The 16,941-nt window shown below is 33.7% G+C and overlaps 1 protein-coding gene across 2 annotated transcripts; it reads right to left on the bottom strand.

Annotated features, from left to right (window-relative positions):
* Nucleotides 1-4,387: 4,387 nt before the first annotated feature.
* LOC107867439 (mediator of RNA polymerase II transcription subunit 28) lies at nt 4,388-14,387 on the bottom strand. Of its 2 annotated transcripts, none has more exons than XM_016713676.2 (4): nt 13,972-14,387; nt 7,391-7,623; nt 5,097-5,209; nt 4,388-4,953 (listed from the first exon to the last, which is right to left on the bottom strand). In XM_016713676.2, exons 2-4 carry the CDS (start codon nt 7,563-7,565, stop codon nt 4,819-4,821), a joined length of 423 nt encoding a protein of 140 aa, XP_016569162.2. In that variant the 5' UTR covers nt 7,566-7,623; nt 13,972-14,387; the 3' UTR covers nt 4,388-4,818. The 2 variants fall into 2 exon arrangements, with proteins under 2 accessions (XP_016569162.2, XP_016569163.2); XM_016713677.2 differs by having other exon boundaries at nt 7,391-7,601; nt 13,972-14,314.
* Nucleotides 14,388-16,941: the final 2,554 nt, after the last annotated feature.

The raw sequence follows: 16,941 nt of genomic DNA, 5'->3' as shown, positions 1-16,941 counted from the left end.
AATACATGGAATGTATTGGTATGCTATATGAGGTAAGGCTGACTATAAGGGTTCATATACATGAATAATAACTAACTGAATGATATGGAATAACTGAGTATGAATACATAGGTAACTAAAACTGCTGTAAAATACTGAGTATGCAACACGGTGTATATACGTGAATATTGTATCTGAGCTTTTACTGAAGTTGAAAACTAATTTCTGATACTGAGTAACGGATATCTGAGATTACTGATAACTGAATTTCTGATAATTGAGTGACTATGTCTGACAGTCCTAATTCGGTAGAACTAAACTGAGTTCTATACTGAGACTAAAACTGAAACTGTGGAAGGTAATCATCTAACCGACATACCCCAAATAAGATAACTGGGTTCAACCTGTAACCGCAGTTGGAAGGGGGTCAGTACCATGCCATGAGTAAAGACAAGATGAAGAGTTACCCTTATCTAGCAGGTACTCTAATGAGAATGGTGGTACCCTCAACTGACAAGTTAAGCACCTCATCAACTTTCAATTGGCATGTTGATGTCTCAACCTACGCTAGCTACGTAGTACTGGAATGCAAGGACTGCTTCTAAGGATCACACCCTCTACTGGCAGGTGAGCCCCCATCCTTGGGTTCACTCGGTGCTGAATCCTACTCCCAACTGAATAGACCATGGACTGATTACTAGACTGTACTGGATTTAACTAAACTGTTACTAATCACGTTGACTGACTGAACTGGACTGAGTTCACTGAGTTTTATAACAGATTGAGTACTACTATTTCGTGACATGACTGAGACTATTCTGTAACTACTGTAGTTCTGGGTAAACAGCTAGATTGCCGGGTATTAGATACCCCTAGGACACTATAGCATGAAAAGTAAAGCATAGCATGATCTTGAAAAGCATAACAATGTCCACTTGTTCATAATTCATTCATATAGACATTTTATCAACCACTTGTAGGGCATAAGCTTGTACATATGCTAGCATGTCATGATTTCACAATTTAATTCACATGGACATTCCATCAAACACATAGGGAGCACAACTTAATGCATATAGTCATGGACAACATGTAAACATTGTAACTACAATACCCAAACTTGCTAATTCAAGGATTATAACATGGGAATTAGACAATTCAATATACATGCTATTTCAATTTCATGGAATCAATAATTAATCATGAATTGAAACTCAATTAATGTCATGAACATGAATACGATCCAATTTCAAGCATGTAAATCATGAATCAATAATCTTGTAGTTTTAAAAATGGATTCTTGGACTCTATGGGTGAAAGGAACCCATAGATGAACACCTAACATACCTAAGAAGATGAGTTTTTGAAGTTTCTTGAAAGATTTCTGGAGATTTATTCTTGCTTCTTAAAGCTAGGATTTTGCGCTTCTTGAGAGAGAATGATTTGTTTTAGGATAAATTAAGTGAATATTGATGTAATAAGCTATTTAGGGCATAAATCTCATGTTTAGGACTGATTAGGGCCGTGCAAAAAGACTCAAATACCCATGGAATGATTTAAAAACTCAGAACTTACAATCAAAAATCTTAATTTTTGGCTTCACTGCGACGCGGTGGCATAGCGGTGAGCCACTGGAAAAAAGGGACAACTGGAAACTGGTCCATTGGCGCGACGCAGTGCAATCGCGGTGCCTCACTGGATGCAAAATGGCATATCGACGCCACGTGCCATGATCACTGAGTCACACTGGAAAAGAAAAATTCTGAAACTGGCTCATGGGGCGACACGGTGTGATCGCGATGGCTTACTGGATTTTGACAATTGCCATTTGCACCCCCTCTGCGACGCGATGATGTACCAGGTGGTATACTGCTTTACAAAAACTGCTATAACTCTTCACCCGGGTATCGGATTTAGGTAAATTTTATATCATTGGAAAGCTGACTGAATTTCCTACACAGTGGTAAGCTCTAAACTAAAAAATATTGAGTATTTTAAAAAAATATATATATGAATACTCATATACTGAGTGTTAAATTAAGCTAGGGAAATACGGGGTATTACAAATCCAAGCACCATAGGATACAAAAAAGTACTTGAACCTTCCATTTTCATCAACGTGCAACGTTATCTTACTTTCGGGATTTGTGGACTCAAGCATCTAACGGTAGGCATCGAGGACTGCATACCCATGCTCGTGTGTCACCCTAACCAAGCCCTTGGCAATCTCCATGTCCATATAAATCTTCCAATAACTAACCAGGACACCCAATTCCGTAAGGAGTTGATTGGGCATAACCCTTGTAGAAAAATCCTTGCCATCGGGGAATCTATTCTTGAAATATTCACTGAGGACCTTTGTCGTGGCATGAGGATTTTGGCCGAAATGTGCTCCGAACAACATTTGTGATACTTTTCATGTTTATGGATGACAAATCTGTCAGAACTTAAGTAATTCACCGCTCTCAATCACTACTTACAGTTCGGATTAGCACATTTATAGCAAAAGACTTTGCTCGAATTAATCACCTTCATGATTCTAAAATCTTTTTTCAAGCAAGAAATAAACATAGTAGATAATTCTTTCTTGCCCTTGAATGAAATTCCCTTTTAAAAGCTGATCTCGTCATCTTGACAATTGCCAGACTGTGTCGATTGAAAAGAACTGCCCACCTTATTGGTCGCATCAACGGGCATAGGTGTTTGATCATCATCTGGAATGTTCATGTCTAGATCATCCAACCTATCATCAAAGATGTCTTGTTGTTGTTCTTCTTATACATTCTGGTTCTCATTCTCTCTCGTGTTCTCAACCACGTACACCCTTAACATCGGCCTGGATGAATCACTAAGATAAGCACGCAACCAAACCTGGTCGGTTATCTTGAAAGGTGGTACCTTCTGATTTTCAAAGAAGTTGTGCATGTAACTGATGGCGAGTTCTTTCGATTGATAATTCAGTCCACAATAGCTAATGATTAAGTTTCCAAAATCATCATACGAAACATCACTTTGGACTGTCATAGCTATCGTCTCTAGCATTTCATCCTCCTTCCAACGCCATACATATCGGTTGCTCTTATCGATATGGATCCCTCCATTGGTGGTACTTAAATAAAGTCATTTGTTAAAAAAAAGTTTAGTGATTTCATAGTGTCGTAACATGAATCCGAACAGATGTGTAATCTGTTGCAACAAGTAAGTGATCAGTCGCAACAGATTACTTACTTGTTGGGATTCATGTTACGCTCCTAAAGTTGATTTCAACAGACGAGTCATTTGTTGTAACAAGTGAATCATATGTTGCAACAGACTATACATCTGTTGCAATAGACGTCGCGCCTATTGGAATCGAGTTCAGGTTTTGTTGCAATAGGTTATTAATCTGTTGCAATAGATATTTACCCTGTTGTAACAGATGACACGTTTATTGGAATCGAGTTCAAGTTTTGTTTCAACATGTTACTAATCTGTTGCGACAGATAACCCTGTTGCAACAGATAACTAATTTGTTGCAACAGATGACTCATCTGTTCGATTCATGTTACGGCACTATAGAACCATAAACATGAATCCAACATATGTCTTTCGTTGCAACAGATGGCTCATCTGTCGCAATAGATTATTGATTTGTTTAAACAGATGTCTCTTATGTTGCATTTATGTTCGCGTGCTATCTATTGTTAAAAAAACAACACAATAACAGTTACCCAGATGACAAATTCAACTAAAATCATAATTTGACTTACCAAAGTCTCATGTGAAGTAATGTCAAAGTGGAAAGTGATGTATGAAACAAAATTTTACCTAAGAAATTGGTAAATAGCAACAATAGCGGTAACAACAACAATGGTCAACAAGAAGAAGATGAAGATGATAATTAAGTAGAAGATGACGATAATGAAGCAAAAGATAGTGAATAAACCAGCAACAACAATGAATAACAAAAATCACTAAGAGGGAGAAAACAACAATGGATGAGAAGAGAGAGAAACACACATTTTTTCCCTCCATTTACCGTTATATTAGGTAAACATTTAGATGAAAGTGTAAATTTAAAAACTTGTGGGTTATTCTCAAACTTACCCAACTTTCTTAAACCATAATAAAGTAATTGTCACCTACACCTCATTTTCAAACTCTTTTGTCACTTTTAGCTTAAAGCCCCTAGTAAGAGAGTGCTAAAACACAAAAATATACGCACATGCATGTACATACATATATATACACATATATATACACACATATTTAGGATGGGTTGTTTGGAAACAAGTTATTTCGAGATTAGTTATTTCAAAACAAGTTGTACCAACATATATATGTGATAACTTATCTCATCACTGTAGTATAAATGATGCGATAAATAATTTTAAGACTAACTAATACCTCTAACCGAGCTCAGAATAAATAATCATGAATTTTATCTTTGAATGATTATAATTATACCTCCTCACACCAAATGATTCTTTAATACATATAGCTCAGCAATGTTTTCTTCTCTCCATCTATAAATCAGATGTACGCGTATTTGCATTGCCGTTGTGAAATCTACAGAGACAAATGCAACTGCAATAGCTAACCAAGATGTAGTGTGCAACACTCACAAGGGGTTGTGTCTTCTTGACTTATCCTCCTTGTGTCTAGGTTGTCCTCCAATTATGCTCATTTTACCCTAAGCCACACATTTAAACAAACGAGTCATCGATGTAGTGAGCTCGTTGTCCTCTGCCACTTCAAATACAGAATGCTACGGAATGAGAGCAAGATAAAACAATAACACCGGACTTTCGCAAAACAAAATTTGGTACAGCTGTTTACATCACACGGATCTGCAGTAGTTTACACCCTTTCCAACTCCTTGTTGTGTTTGTCTAATTGGTCCTTCAACTCCTTCCTCCATTCTTGGATCAATCTTTCCTGCTTACTTATAAGCTCGGTTTTTGTTTTCAGCTCTTCCTCCAATTTTGCAATCTCCTATCATATTAATAAGAATCCAGAATACTCTGTTAGCGATGCCAAAATTTACTGGAAAACACAAGTAGTCCTCTAAGAACTCATATCATCAAAATTTAATCTTTTATTTTTTGGATAAGATAATCAATGTCATCCTAACTTACCTTTCTAAGCATATCTGGTTTGGAAGGCAGGTCCTCGCGCTGCAACCCAATCAAAAAAAGTTGAAGCTTTTTCGCTGCTTCCATGAAATCTCTTGCATGTCTCTCAACATCAACTAAGGAACAGCAAATTTATTACTCATTTAGCAAAAACAAGGAAAAGAGGAAATTACTACACTTGAACAAGCATGAATACTACAAGAATTAAAAAAAAGGAAGTGTTAGAACAAGAAAGTCAGGGCGGCTCAATACTATTGGTGGCCTAAAGTGAACGTTCAATGAGTGGCCTTAAAAAGAATTTCCCAAACTTGTATTTGTTGTAAGGTCACAAGTAGGGAAAACACAAGCAACCAAATGCTTTGAGAAAGGAGTAATCGGGTTTGGAACTTGGAACAGTTAATATGGTGAGAGGCTGTGGGGAAACTGAGGGTAGGCGGTTGATGAGGATAAACACAAATTTGAAGGCGAATTGCCAATAACGAGCAAGGGTCAAGCTATGAGTAAGGAGGCTTAGACCCATTTTGACAACATGTTAATGTTTTCTTTCAACTCCACCTTCTTGTTCATGAGTATGGGGACATGAATCACGACGAGATATGCCGAGTTTATTGAGAACAGGAGATACTGAACGAAATTTCCCACCCCCGTCTGATTGAATGTCTTTAATAGTTGTATTAAATTCGCATTCAACGAGAGCTTTAAACTGATGGAACATGGTTAGAACATCAGATTTAAGCACAATAGGATAACTAGTGAAATCATCGACAAAAACAAGAAAACTTGTGTCCCAGAGATGAATGCAGAGACGCAGGATCCCAAATATCAACATATAATGAGCAAAACATTGAACAAAGAGTAAATGTTTCGTGATTGAAGGAACGTGACGAATATTCTTAGGCGAGACGGCTCGTGAAGGAGTGTGAAGGAGAGAATTACCAGCAAGATGAACGGGAAGACCATGACCATTGCTGATACGAACTTGATCTGATCCCTTACAGTCTTATAGCCTTCAGCCTGAAGAAAGTTGGTGAGATCTGGCACACTGTGATGTGCAGCACCTGTACTGGGGAACCATAACGGAGATGGGAGCTTGGTGCAATAGGTAGGTGACCGGGCTCATATTAAGGTTGTAGCGCTGGAAACACGTTGAAGCTACATGGTTAGTGTCAGTGCAAATTCGACACTTATTAAGCTGATCTGGAGACTGCCAGTCTTGTGCATTAGGTGATTAATTCAGTGAATTGCAGGAGCAACTACCTCTGCCACTATGCCTTCTATTAAATCTGCCACGACCCCTACTATGACTAGAATTAAAGGAACGATCAGAGGTATCCTTAAATTCAGAGCGAAGCCCCTTGAAGATGTAGATGTTATGATCGGCGAGAGAGAGCGGACGTCCAGCAGACACTTATTCTTCTCCGTGTTTAGCTTAGGTAAATATTGAGTGACACTAAGGTCGCCTTGCTTCAGGTTTTGTAGATGCATATGACGACTAGGAATTTATATGTTAGATGGAGAGGATAAAGCAGCCGCGAGAGCATCCCAGACTGCTTTCAATGTGTTCAGTCTGATGGCTAGGGGCAATGTTTCTTCGGATAGGGATGAAATTAAGAGGCTCAAGATCATTAGATCTTGTTGTACCAATTAAGGGTAGAGCGCAAGGGTGCCTTCCGTCGATGTAATCATGGAGGTTTTGACCACAGAGAGAAGACAACAATTGCATTCCCCAAATAAGGAATTTGTCGCACATAGTTTGATAGATATGAAGTGATGAGCATTGGTAAGCGTCAGAAGGTAAGAAGAGACTGGAATTTCTGAAGATTGCGAACTGGAATTTCTGAAGATTGCGAAGAAGCGGAGGAGGCCGGAGTGGTTTCTTACACCATGTTAGAACAAGAAAGTATATAGAGAGAGAAAATTGGCAAAGCTGCAAATTGCAAGGGTGATTTCTTATTCACTTGAACTTGAATAAGAAACAGCCTTGCTAATTCTTCGGAAGTAGTGGTATGGACTGCGTACATCTTACCCCCCAGACCCCACTATGTGGGAATACTCTGGGATTGTTGTTGTTGTTGTTGAACTTGAATATACAGCAGTCATGTATTTATAATTACAACATTTTAGTGTAGATATACAATTGTATAAGGAGAGTAAATGTATTCTTGTGCCTGTCCTTTTTCAGTGAAACTCTTGTTAGATAGCAACAAAAAGAAAAGCCTAAAATCAGAAAGGAAAAAATCAAAATTTTATTCCTGCACAAGTGTTGGGAAACAATCAAGAAGCCTAAAGTTACTCACTCTGATGATAAGGATGTGCTGAACGGTCTATCGCCTGGAGCTCTCGTGCAGGCAAGCAGGGAAGCAGAGCAGCCTCTAATGCCATCACACAGGCAATCATGTCGTCCCTTGAAGCAGGGGATTGCACCTGTGGTTCTGAAGTTTGCTGTTGATCAACAGGATGTCTCTCAGCCATGTGTTTCAAGCAAATGTAGAGTCGCAACAAGCCTTGCTGGAGAGAAGAAGCTGGCAAACTGATCACAACAAATAGTAAATGAAGAAGCAAGGGCACAACCACTTCAATGACAACTATAATACTCTACTCGAAAATGTCCCTTTTTGATTTTCAAGGGTTAAATTTGCCTAACTCTCGAATTTATATCCGACATAGATACACTATTTTCCAAAAGAATTTCAACATGTCAGATTTATACAAAAACTACAATATGTTGCGATTGTTTTCATTTCAAAATACAACATATTTAGTTTCAAATACAATGTCCAGTTCTTTTTTTCATTTGAGTCTCTCGTAAAGAAAATGCACTCAAAACTTCACTTTTTTTTCACTCCAAATTACTTGCAAAAATTCAACTCCAATTCTGCCAAACATAGCTCCAATCTTCAAATTTTCATTTTGAAAACAAACACTACTCTTTTTCAAATGCTCACAATTTTCATCTAAGTTGCTCGGACTCTTCAAAAATGTCTACGGGTGCGTGTCGGATCCTCCAAAAATAGTGTATTTCTGAAGGATCCGACACGGGTGCGGCAACATTTTTGGAGAGTCCGAGCAACTTAGATTTTCATTGCATACCCATGAAATGAAATATGAAAATACAAAAACAGACGGGTCAAAAAATTCAGACAAAATTGGGTTAAACAAGAGTATATGCAACAATGCATCGCAGATAATTGCGGTGTGCGGGTGCTTTTACCTCCTTGAATGCAGTTCAAAATCAAGTGCTGCGAAATCCAAAATCAAGAACCATAAATGGTGACAGATCAAATAGAATGTTTTGCTACAATAATTTGAGCTTGGTTTATTTAGGGTTTAAATAAATAAAGAGGTAAGATATACCATTTCCAAGTCACTAATTCATATTTCAAGTGACTACAACAACAACAACAACAACATACCCAGTGTATTCCCACAAGAGTGGGGATCAGTGACTACACTAAACCATTTTTTTTTAAATGGTAACTTATGCACTTAACCATTTTCAACTTACTAATTCACATTTCAAGTGACTGCACTTGATCATTTTCGAGTCATTAGTACACATCTCAAGTGACTACGCTTAAGTATTTTCTAGTCTAATTCACTTTTCAAGCAACTAATTCACATTTCAAAATATTAATCTTAACCATTTTCAAGTAACTAATTCACATTTGAAAACACCATACTTAACCACTTTCAAGTCACTAATTCACATTTGAAAACACCATACTTAACCATTTTCAAGTCACTACTTCGATATTTCAAGTGACTACACTTAACCATTTTCAAGTAGCTATTTTGATATCTCAAGTTACTACACTTAATCATTTTCAATTAACTAATTCACATTTCAAGTAACTACACTTAACCATTTTCAAGTAACTAATTCATATTTCAAGTCAATACACTTAACCATTTTCAAGTCACTAACTCACATTTCAAGTCACTAATTCACATTTCAAGTGATTACACTTAATTATTTTCAAGTAACAAGTACACATTTCAAATGCAGTGAAATTATTATACGATTTAAAAATTATGTTACTCGTATTAGGTAATGATAAAATAACTAATTATTCGATTTATATATACATTGCATTAAATTATTATAAATATTATATAATTTATTAAATTTTTAATCCTTTAATAAAAATCAATCATAAGTGATCGATTTTCGAATAACTATATTTTTAAAACGAGACAGACTACTCTTAATCAATTTTTCCAAAAATATTATAATATCCGACCCAATCCAACCATGACCCAACCCAGCTCATCTTGATTACCCTTTTTGCCTTCTAATTACCCTAGCATCTCAGTGAGAGACAAGCCTAACTCATCGACAACGCCCAGCTCACCGACGGACAGAATCTCGCGCAGCTCACGAGGGAAAGCAGCTGGCGCAACTCTTGTAAGACTGACATCATTTTGCCTTTTCAAGCCTTTAATAATAGTGTTCTATGGGAGTCGATAAATTTGTCTTAAATTTGGCGTTGGATGAGGCCAAGGCTTCATTAATCAAATTGTCGATAAATTTCGTTTTGCTTTTTACCAGGTATTTCTTCTCTTCTACTCATCCTATTTTTATCAAATTGTCACTTGGTTTTCCTCTTTTTATTCTATATACTTAGCATTTTGGAGATAATAGTCATTGGCTATAAACAGCTATAGCTAAGCCTACAAGTGTTGTAGCCAATTTGTTTACTGTATTCGCGTGTTTGAAATTTACATTTTTATCTATTCTTCTTAGTCTGTGGTGGAAATATGTTTATGGGTACTATTCATTTTCTTGAAATTGGACTTCTTCTCACAATTTTTCTTGAACCAAGGTCTATTGGAAACAACCTTTCTACCTTAGCGGTAAGGTCTGCGTACACTGTACCCTCCGCAGACCCCACTTTGTGGGACTAAACCGGGTTAGTTGTTGTATTCATTTTCTCGAAATCTCATAGAGAAAGTAATCAAAAGGTGTCAGCTTGATTGATTATTGGTTCCTTCATATTGTTTCTGTGAGTAAATATGTTTAAAGAGTTTACAATTTGGTAGTACAAGTCAAATTAGGAGATGACTGTGGCATTGAAGGGACTTGTAGATTGAGAGTCCATATTGAAATTAAGATGATTTGGGTAACTTGTTGAGTTTTTCTCTTGTACTCTACCATGGAATAGACGGATGAATTATGGATCAATGGTATCGATACCCCACTTTGTGGGAATACACTGGGTTTGTTGGTGGTGGTGGTGGTGGTATCGATACCTAGATCATGAATAGGTAATAAGCTATGTGTATTTGAATTGTTTCAACTTCTCTTGGTGACTTCCTGTTGCTCTTTATTCATAATTGATTAAATTGTGGATAGAGAATAACAGAAGGTGTTTTGATGGCATCCCAATCCCCATCCTTTCTCTTAAGTCTAGATGTTTGATTATTTTTTTTAGTTTGGTCAAGCACTCCGACCAAGCACTCCTCTATAATTACTGTTGGTTGTTTCTTAGAATTTATCTGCTCCATAGATCTATGTCAATAGTTGTGATAGCTTCTTTTTGTCATACAGGGAGCTGATAATTTAATTTCTTTCTTTGCAACGCTTGCATCTTCTTGATGCTTTTAGTTAATGATATCCATCTTATTTCATTTAAAAAATATATATATATTGATCAAATAGAATGACTAATTTAAAGTGAATTAGTGACTTAAAAATGGTTTAGTGTTGTCACTTAAAATGTGAATTCATGACTTGAAAAAGGTTAAGTGTATTGACTTGATTTATGAATTAGAAACTTGAAAATGGTTAAGTGTAGTCACTTGAAATATCGAAATAGTGACTTGAAATGGTTAAGCGTAGTCACTATAAAAGTAAATTAGTGACTTGAAAATGGTTAAGTATGATGTTTTCAAATTTGAATTAGTTACTTGCAAATGATTAAGACTAGTGCTTTGAAATGTGAATTAGTTACTTCAAAATGGTTATCTGTAGTTACTTGAAATGTGAATTAGTTACTTGAAAATTTTTAAGTGTAGTCACTTGAAATGTGAATTAGTGACTTGAAATTGGTTAAGTGCAGTCACTTGAAATGTGTACTTGTTACTTGAAAATGATTAAGTGTAGTCACTTGAAATGAGAATTAGTGACTTGAAATGTGAATTAGTGACTTGAAAATGATTAAGTGTACTGACTTGAAATCTGAATTAGTTACTTGAAAATGGTTAAGTGTAGTTACTTGAAATGTGAATTAGTTACTTGAAAATGATTAAGTATAGTTACTTAAAATATCAAAATAGCTACTTGAAATTGATTTAAGTGTAGTCACTTGAAATATCGAAATAGTGACTTGAAAATAGTTAAGTATGGTGTTTCCAAATGTGAATTAGTGACTTGAAAGTGGTTAAGTATGGTGTTTTCAAATGTGAATCAGTTACTTGAAAATGGTTAAGATTAGTGTTTTGAAATGTGAATTAGTTACTTGAAAAGTGAATTAGAGACTAGAAAATATGTAAGTGTAGTCACTTGAAATGTGAATTAGTGACTTGAAAATGATTAAGTGTATAAGTTTCCATTTTCAAAAAAAAAAAATGATTTATTGTAGTCATTTGAAATATGAATTAGTGACTTGTAAATGATTAAGTATATCTTACCTCTTTATTTATTTAAACCCTAAATAAACCAAACTCAAATTATTGTAGTAACATTCTATTTGACCTGTCACCATTTATGATTCTTGATTTTGGATTTTGCAGCACTTGACTTTGAATTGCATTCAAGGAGGTAAAAGCACCCGCACACCCCAATCATTTGCGATGTATGGTTGCATATACTCTTGTTGTACCCAATTTTGTCTGAATTTTAGACCTGTCTGTTTTTGTATTTTCATATTTCATTTCATGGGTATGCAATGAAAATTGTGAGCATTTGAAAAAGAGTAGTGTTTTTTTTCAAAGTGAAAAATGAAATTTGAAGATTGGAGCTATATTTGGCAAAATTAGAGTTGAATTTTTGCAAGTAGTTTGGAGTGAAAAAATGTGAAGTTTTTGGTGTTTTAGAAGTTCCTGAAAATTCAGGAATTTTATGGACAAACGTGTATTCTAGAGTTCCAACTCCGGAAAAAAGTAAAAAAGTTTCATGGCCAAATGCCCCCTTAGTATCATACACCTTATGAGTTTTGGAGCTAGAAGTCACTTGCAACTCTTTCCTCAATAAGCTAGAGAAACTTTGTGTTTGCATCTTCCCGGTGTTATCAGTTTCGTATCAATATAAATCCTACTTAGAATGGTAAACATAATGATTGGGAATCATTGATTTTTTTGGAATTACACCCTTTCTCTAAATTTTGAGTCCATTATCTCTTTACGAGAGACTCAAATGAAAAAAAAAAAAAAAACTGGACATTATATTTGAAACTAAATATGTTGTATTTTGAAATGAAAACAATCACAACATATTGTAGTTTTTGTATAAATCTGACATGTTGAAATTCTTTTGGAAAATAGTTTATCTCCAAATCATTCTCAAGTCACTACACTTAATAATTTTCAAATAACTTATTCACATTTCAAGTAATAGTACACATTTCAAGTCACTACACTCAAACCATTTTCAAATAGCTAATTGACATTTCAAGTCACTATACTTCACCATTTTCAAGTCACTACACTTAACCATTTTCAAGTCACTAGTACACATTTCAAGTCAATACACTTAACCATTTTCAAATAACTAATTCACACTGCAAGTCACTTCACTTAAAACATTTTCAAGTCACTAGCACACATTTCAAATCACTACACTTAACTATTTTCAATTAACTAATTCACATTTTAAGACAATATACTTATTCATTTTCAAGTGACTATACTTTATTATTTTAAAGTTATTAATACACATTTCATGTGACTACACTAAACCATTTCAAGTCACAAGTTCACAATTTCAAGTAACTACACTACACCTTTTTCAAGTCACAAGTTTGCAATTTCAAGTAACTACACTTAATCATTTTCAAGTCACTACACTTAATAATTTTCAAATAACTTATTCACATTTCAAGTCACTAGTACACATTTCAAGTCACTACACTCAAAGCATTTTCAAATAGCAAATTGACATTTCAAGTTACGATACTTAACCATTTTCAAGTCACTAGTACACATTTCAAGTCACTACACTTAACCATTTTCAAATAACTAATTCACATTGCAAGTCACTGTACTTAACCACTTTCAAGTAATAACCTTAACCATTTTCAAGTCACTAGTACACATTTCAAGTCACTACACTTAACTATTTTTAATTAAATAATTCACATTTCAGGTCACTATACTTAAATCATTTTCAATAAACTATACTTTATTATTTTCAAGTTATTAGTACATATTTCAATTGACTACACTTAACCATTCCAATTTCACCAAAAAGCACACAAGAAGTGAAAAGCTGCAATTGAAGCACTTGATAGACAAATGCATTATAATCTTTTTATCATTAAAACCTAAGTTCTTCGCAGCATAAAATTTCAATTCTCTTGACTTAATCAGCTCAAAACAGCAAAGACACCAACTTTGGTGATTGAATCAAGTACCATGAACATTCATATTGCCAGGAATCAAGGACAATCTTTACAATGCCTCATAACCCCTACATTGATGTAAAAAACACTCTAGACTCCACGGAAAATATGAAAAGAAAACAGTTATCTAAAGTGGACAAAACACTTGTATACTGCACCTCAGAAAGAGCTTCTTCCGAATAACTTCACCAAAAAGCTACAATTTTTCAAACAAAATCTAACAAACTCAACCTTTACATCTTATTCAACGGATTAAAAAAGTTAAAAATTACAGATCTGAGAATAAAATCAAGTGGGGTTTTTAGTTTGTGTGTTAGTACCTCAGCAGCAAGGTATTCAAGAACCTTGCAGGCGAAGTTTGTGTTTTCGCCGGTGGCGCGGCGGTTGTTGGCTGTTGCTGGTGTCGCAGTGGCGCTGGTCAACGGTTCTCCGGCAGATTAGGCGACTGGTGGTTGAGGGCTGTTCCGGTGGTTCACCAGCCGTGTGGCCGGTGCTGGCTGGCTTGTGGCTGTTTCATTTCACTTAACAAAAATTGTAGGGATTAGGGTTTGTTGTTGGTTAAAAAGGAAAGAAGTAAGTTTTAGATCTCAGTGGTTGAATATTTTTGATCGACCGCAGAGATTAAATTGATCTAAAAATGTTCTAGAATTTAAATTTCAATTTGAGATAAAAAAAAAAAAAAACTTTGCTAAGATTTTTATTAACTCCATACAAAATGGCTAGAAAATAAAAAATTAAGAAATTGAATTGAATTAGGGTTGCTATTTTAATAAATATGGAAATGACGAGAAAATTATATTAAAATAAATTAAGCATGTAAGAATTAATGTTACGTAAAATTATATAAAATAGCAGCCTAAAAGGGGTATTGTGAGGTCAAAATTGGATGTCAACACGACTAATCCGATGTAGTCCCACAAATTGGATATGGATATGTGGAGGGCACAGTGTACGCAGACCTTACCGCTAAGATAGGTAGGTTGTTTCCAATAGACCCCCGGTTCAAAAAAAATAGTCTGAAGCAGTTCAATTTCAAAAAAAAAAAGTGAAAGTTGATTTAATATTGATCGTTGATCAAATATGATGAATGGTTGAGATTAAAATTGAAGAGATGAGTCAACTTGGGATTAGAAATTGGGTTAATATTGAATCGGAGATTTCGATTAGGTTAATACAATGTATTAATCTAATGAATTATCAGTTAATTAACTTCATTATTATAACTTCAATAATGTACTACTACCTCGATCATATGATGTTAATGTATTAGTCAAAATATTTGGATATATAAATTCAATTAGCTAGTTTTTAACTACTATGTACATCACTACACGAGAGATACATATTTATACATATATATATACTCGTAAGCCCGGGCCCAACCTCAAGATATAAATATAGCATGCAATTTATCAAATAGGTATAATTTGTTCCATATTTTCAACAATATTATTTAGATTAATCATATCTAGAAAATAAAATTTTAGAACTATTAAAATTTTACATTTGCCCGATGCTTATAAACCTAGATTCGAACTAATATAAAAGATTGAATTTGTAATTACTTTTTTATTTTTTTGCTTTTTCTGACATTAAGTTATTGAAAGGGTAGTTCAAAATTTCCTGCAAACTGTTAAAAATTAAATCATTGTATAAATGTATTTGAAAGTTAAAAGAAAAAATTATTTGTATTTTCAAATCAGTATGTAATATAAAAGTTGTTTTCATAGAATGTTTTGAGAATATAACATCCAATAATTCAAATTAAACTTAATCATATGTTAGATTAATATCTTGAATAGTTGCATCCTATGTGAATCAATATATATTTTGAGATTAATTTTTTCTAGAGGTTAGAGATTGAATTTAAGTCTTGCAAAACATCTTTAAAATTTTCTTATTTATTAAATTATATGGAGACAATTCAAACTAAAGTAGTAATTTTTCTGCTCCCTCTTTTTAAAAAAAAAAATTAGATAATTAAGCAATTGAAACACAATAAAAAACTCAATAGTAATTTTTCATATTAAGACACACCATCGAGTGCAAAGATTCATGTTGCAATGAGGAAATGCTTCATTTTTATCAATCACATGCCACTGTTTCAGAGATTAATAAATTTCCTAAAATAAATTAAAAATAATTAAATTTAAATATAAGAAATATGTACAAAAAGAACAAGTAATCTAATAGTAAACAAGAAGTGATTTACAAAAAAAAATACTATATATAATTCAATTATAGAGGTCCAAATGAAAATAATCATAAAATAATGAATGAGGACAAAAATAATAATGTGTTGAAAAAAATCATAGAAACATGTAGCAATTCAATTGTATAAATATTTAGTGGGGACTATCAAATCTTATCTTATTCTCTCTTATATATTATAGTTGAAATCATTGAAAATTTTATTTTTTTATTAAAAGTTAGCTTGAATTTTGTTTTTTGAGTTAAAAGTGATTGTTGATTTAAAATGAAAGGTGTTTTAATTAAATAGTAATCTAACATGTGGCAAGAAGAAATCGATTATAAAAATTCAAGTGAAATGGTCTTAATCAACATATATATATATATAGAGAGAGAGAGATATCTTTCATTTTTTTCAATTATTTTATTTTTAAAATCATTTTCATAACTCACATCTTTTTATGTTCATAATAAATTAAACTCTTAATTAATATTAATAAAATTCATAACTCTAAAACCTTTTATATTCATAACCTCTGATTATTTAATTTTGCATTAAAAAATCTATTGACAATTGTTTCTTTAAACAGTGTGAAACAATGGCAATTGTTTCTTGAAAAATTCTAATGAAAATTGTTTCTTGCAAGGTATGTGCATTCTGAAAGTTACTCCTCTAAACTTTTTTTTTTAGAGTAGATTTCTTTTATGCTATGCATAGTCTATAAATAAACTTCGTACATTTTTTTTAAAGAGTTATGTATTATTTTATTTGAACAATTTTCTTTTATGTTATGTGCCCATTAATTAATTTTTTGCAATCTTGTATTTCTCTTTATCTTAATCTCATCAAATTTTTTACTGTAGATGAAAAGAAGATTACTATTATAACAGTTTTTTTTGTCCTCATCTCATTGTGGGTATGAGACATGGCATATAGCAACAAAGAAAAGTCTCAACGGCCAAGATATAGTTCAAAGTGTAATATTTTTGATATTTTCGATTTATTAAATTTCATATCCAACTGCTCTTAGCACTTTTGTTAACAATTTAGTTGTTCTTTTTTTCTGTTTCATGCAACACTTTTTTTTTTTATTCTTTTA

This window comes from Capsicum annuum, chromosome 4, assembly GCF_002878395.1.
Source record: "Capsicum annuum cultivar UCD-10X-F1 chromosome 4, UCD10Xv1.1, whole genome shotgun sequence".
Classification (NCBI taxonomy): domain Eukaryota; kingdom Viridiplantae; phylum Streptophyta; class Magnoliopsida; order Solanales; family Solanaceae; genus Capsicum; species Capsicum annuum.
The sequence above is the reverse complement of the archived record's forward strand: the minus strand, read 5'-3'. Positions and strand labels throughout refer to the sequence as shown.

Bases quoted from the DNA above. Each gene is read 5' to 3' on its own strand.
- LOC107867439 (XM_016713676.2), bottom strand. From the start codon at position 7,565: ATGGCTGAGAGACATCCTGTTGATCAACAGCAAACTTCAGAACCACAG. The intron at 5,210-7,390 runs GTGAGTAACTTT...GCTGTTCCTTAG, and splicing joins AGCACATCCTTATCATCAGA to TTGATGTTGAGAGACATGCA. The intron at 4,954-5,096 runs GTAAGTTAGGAT...TTAATATGATAG, and splicing joins AACCAGATATGCTTAGAAAG to GAGATTGCAAAATTGGAGGA.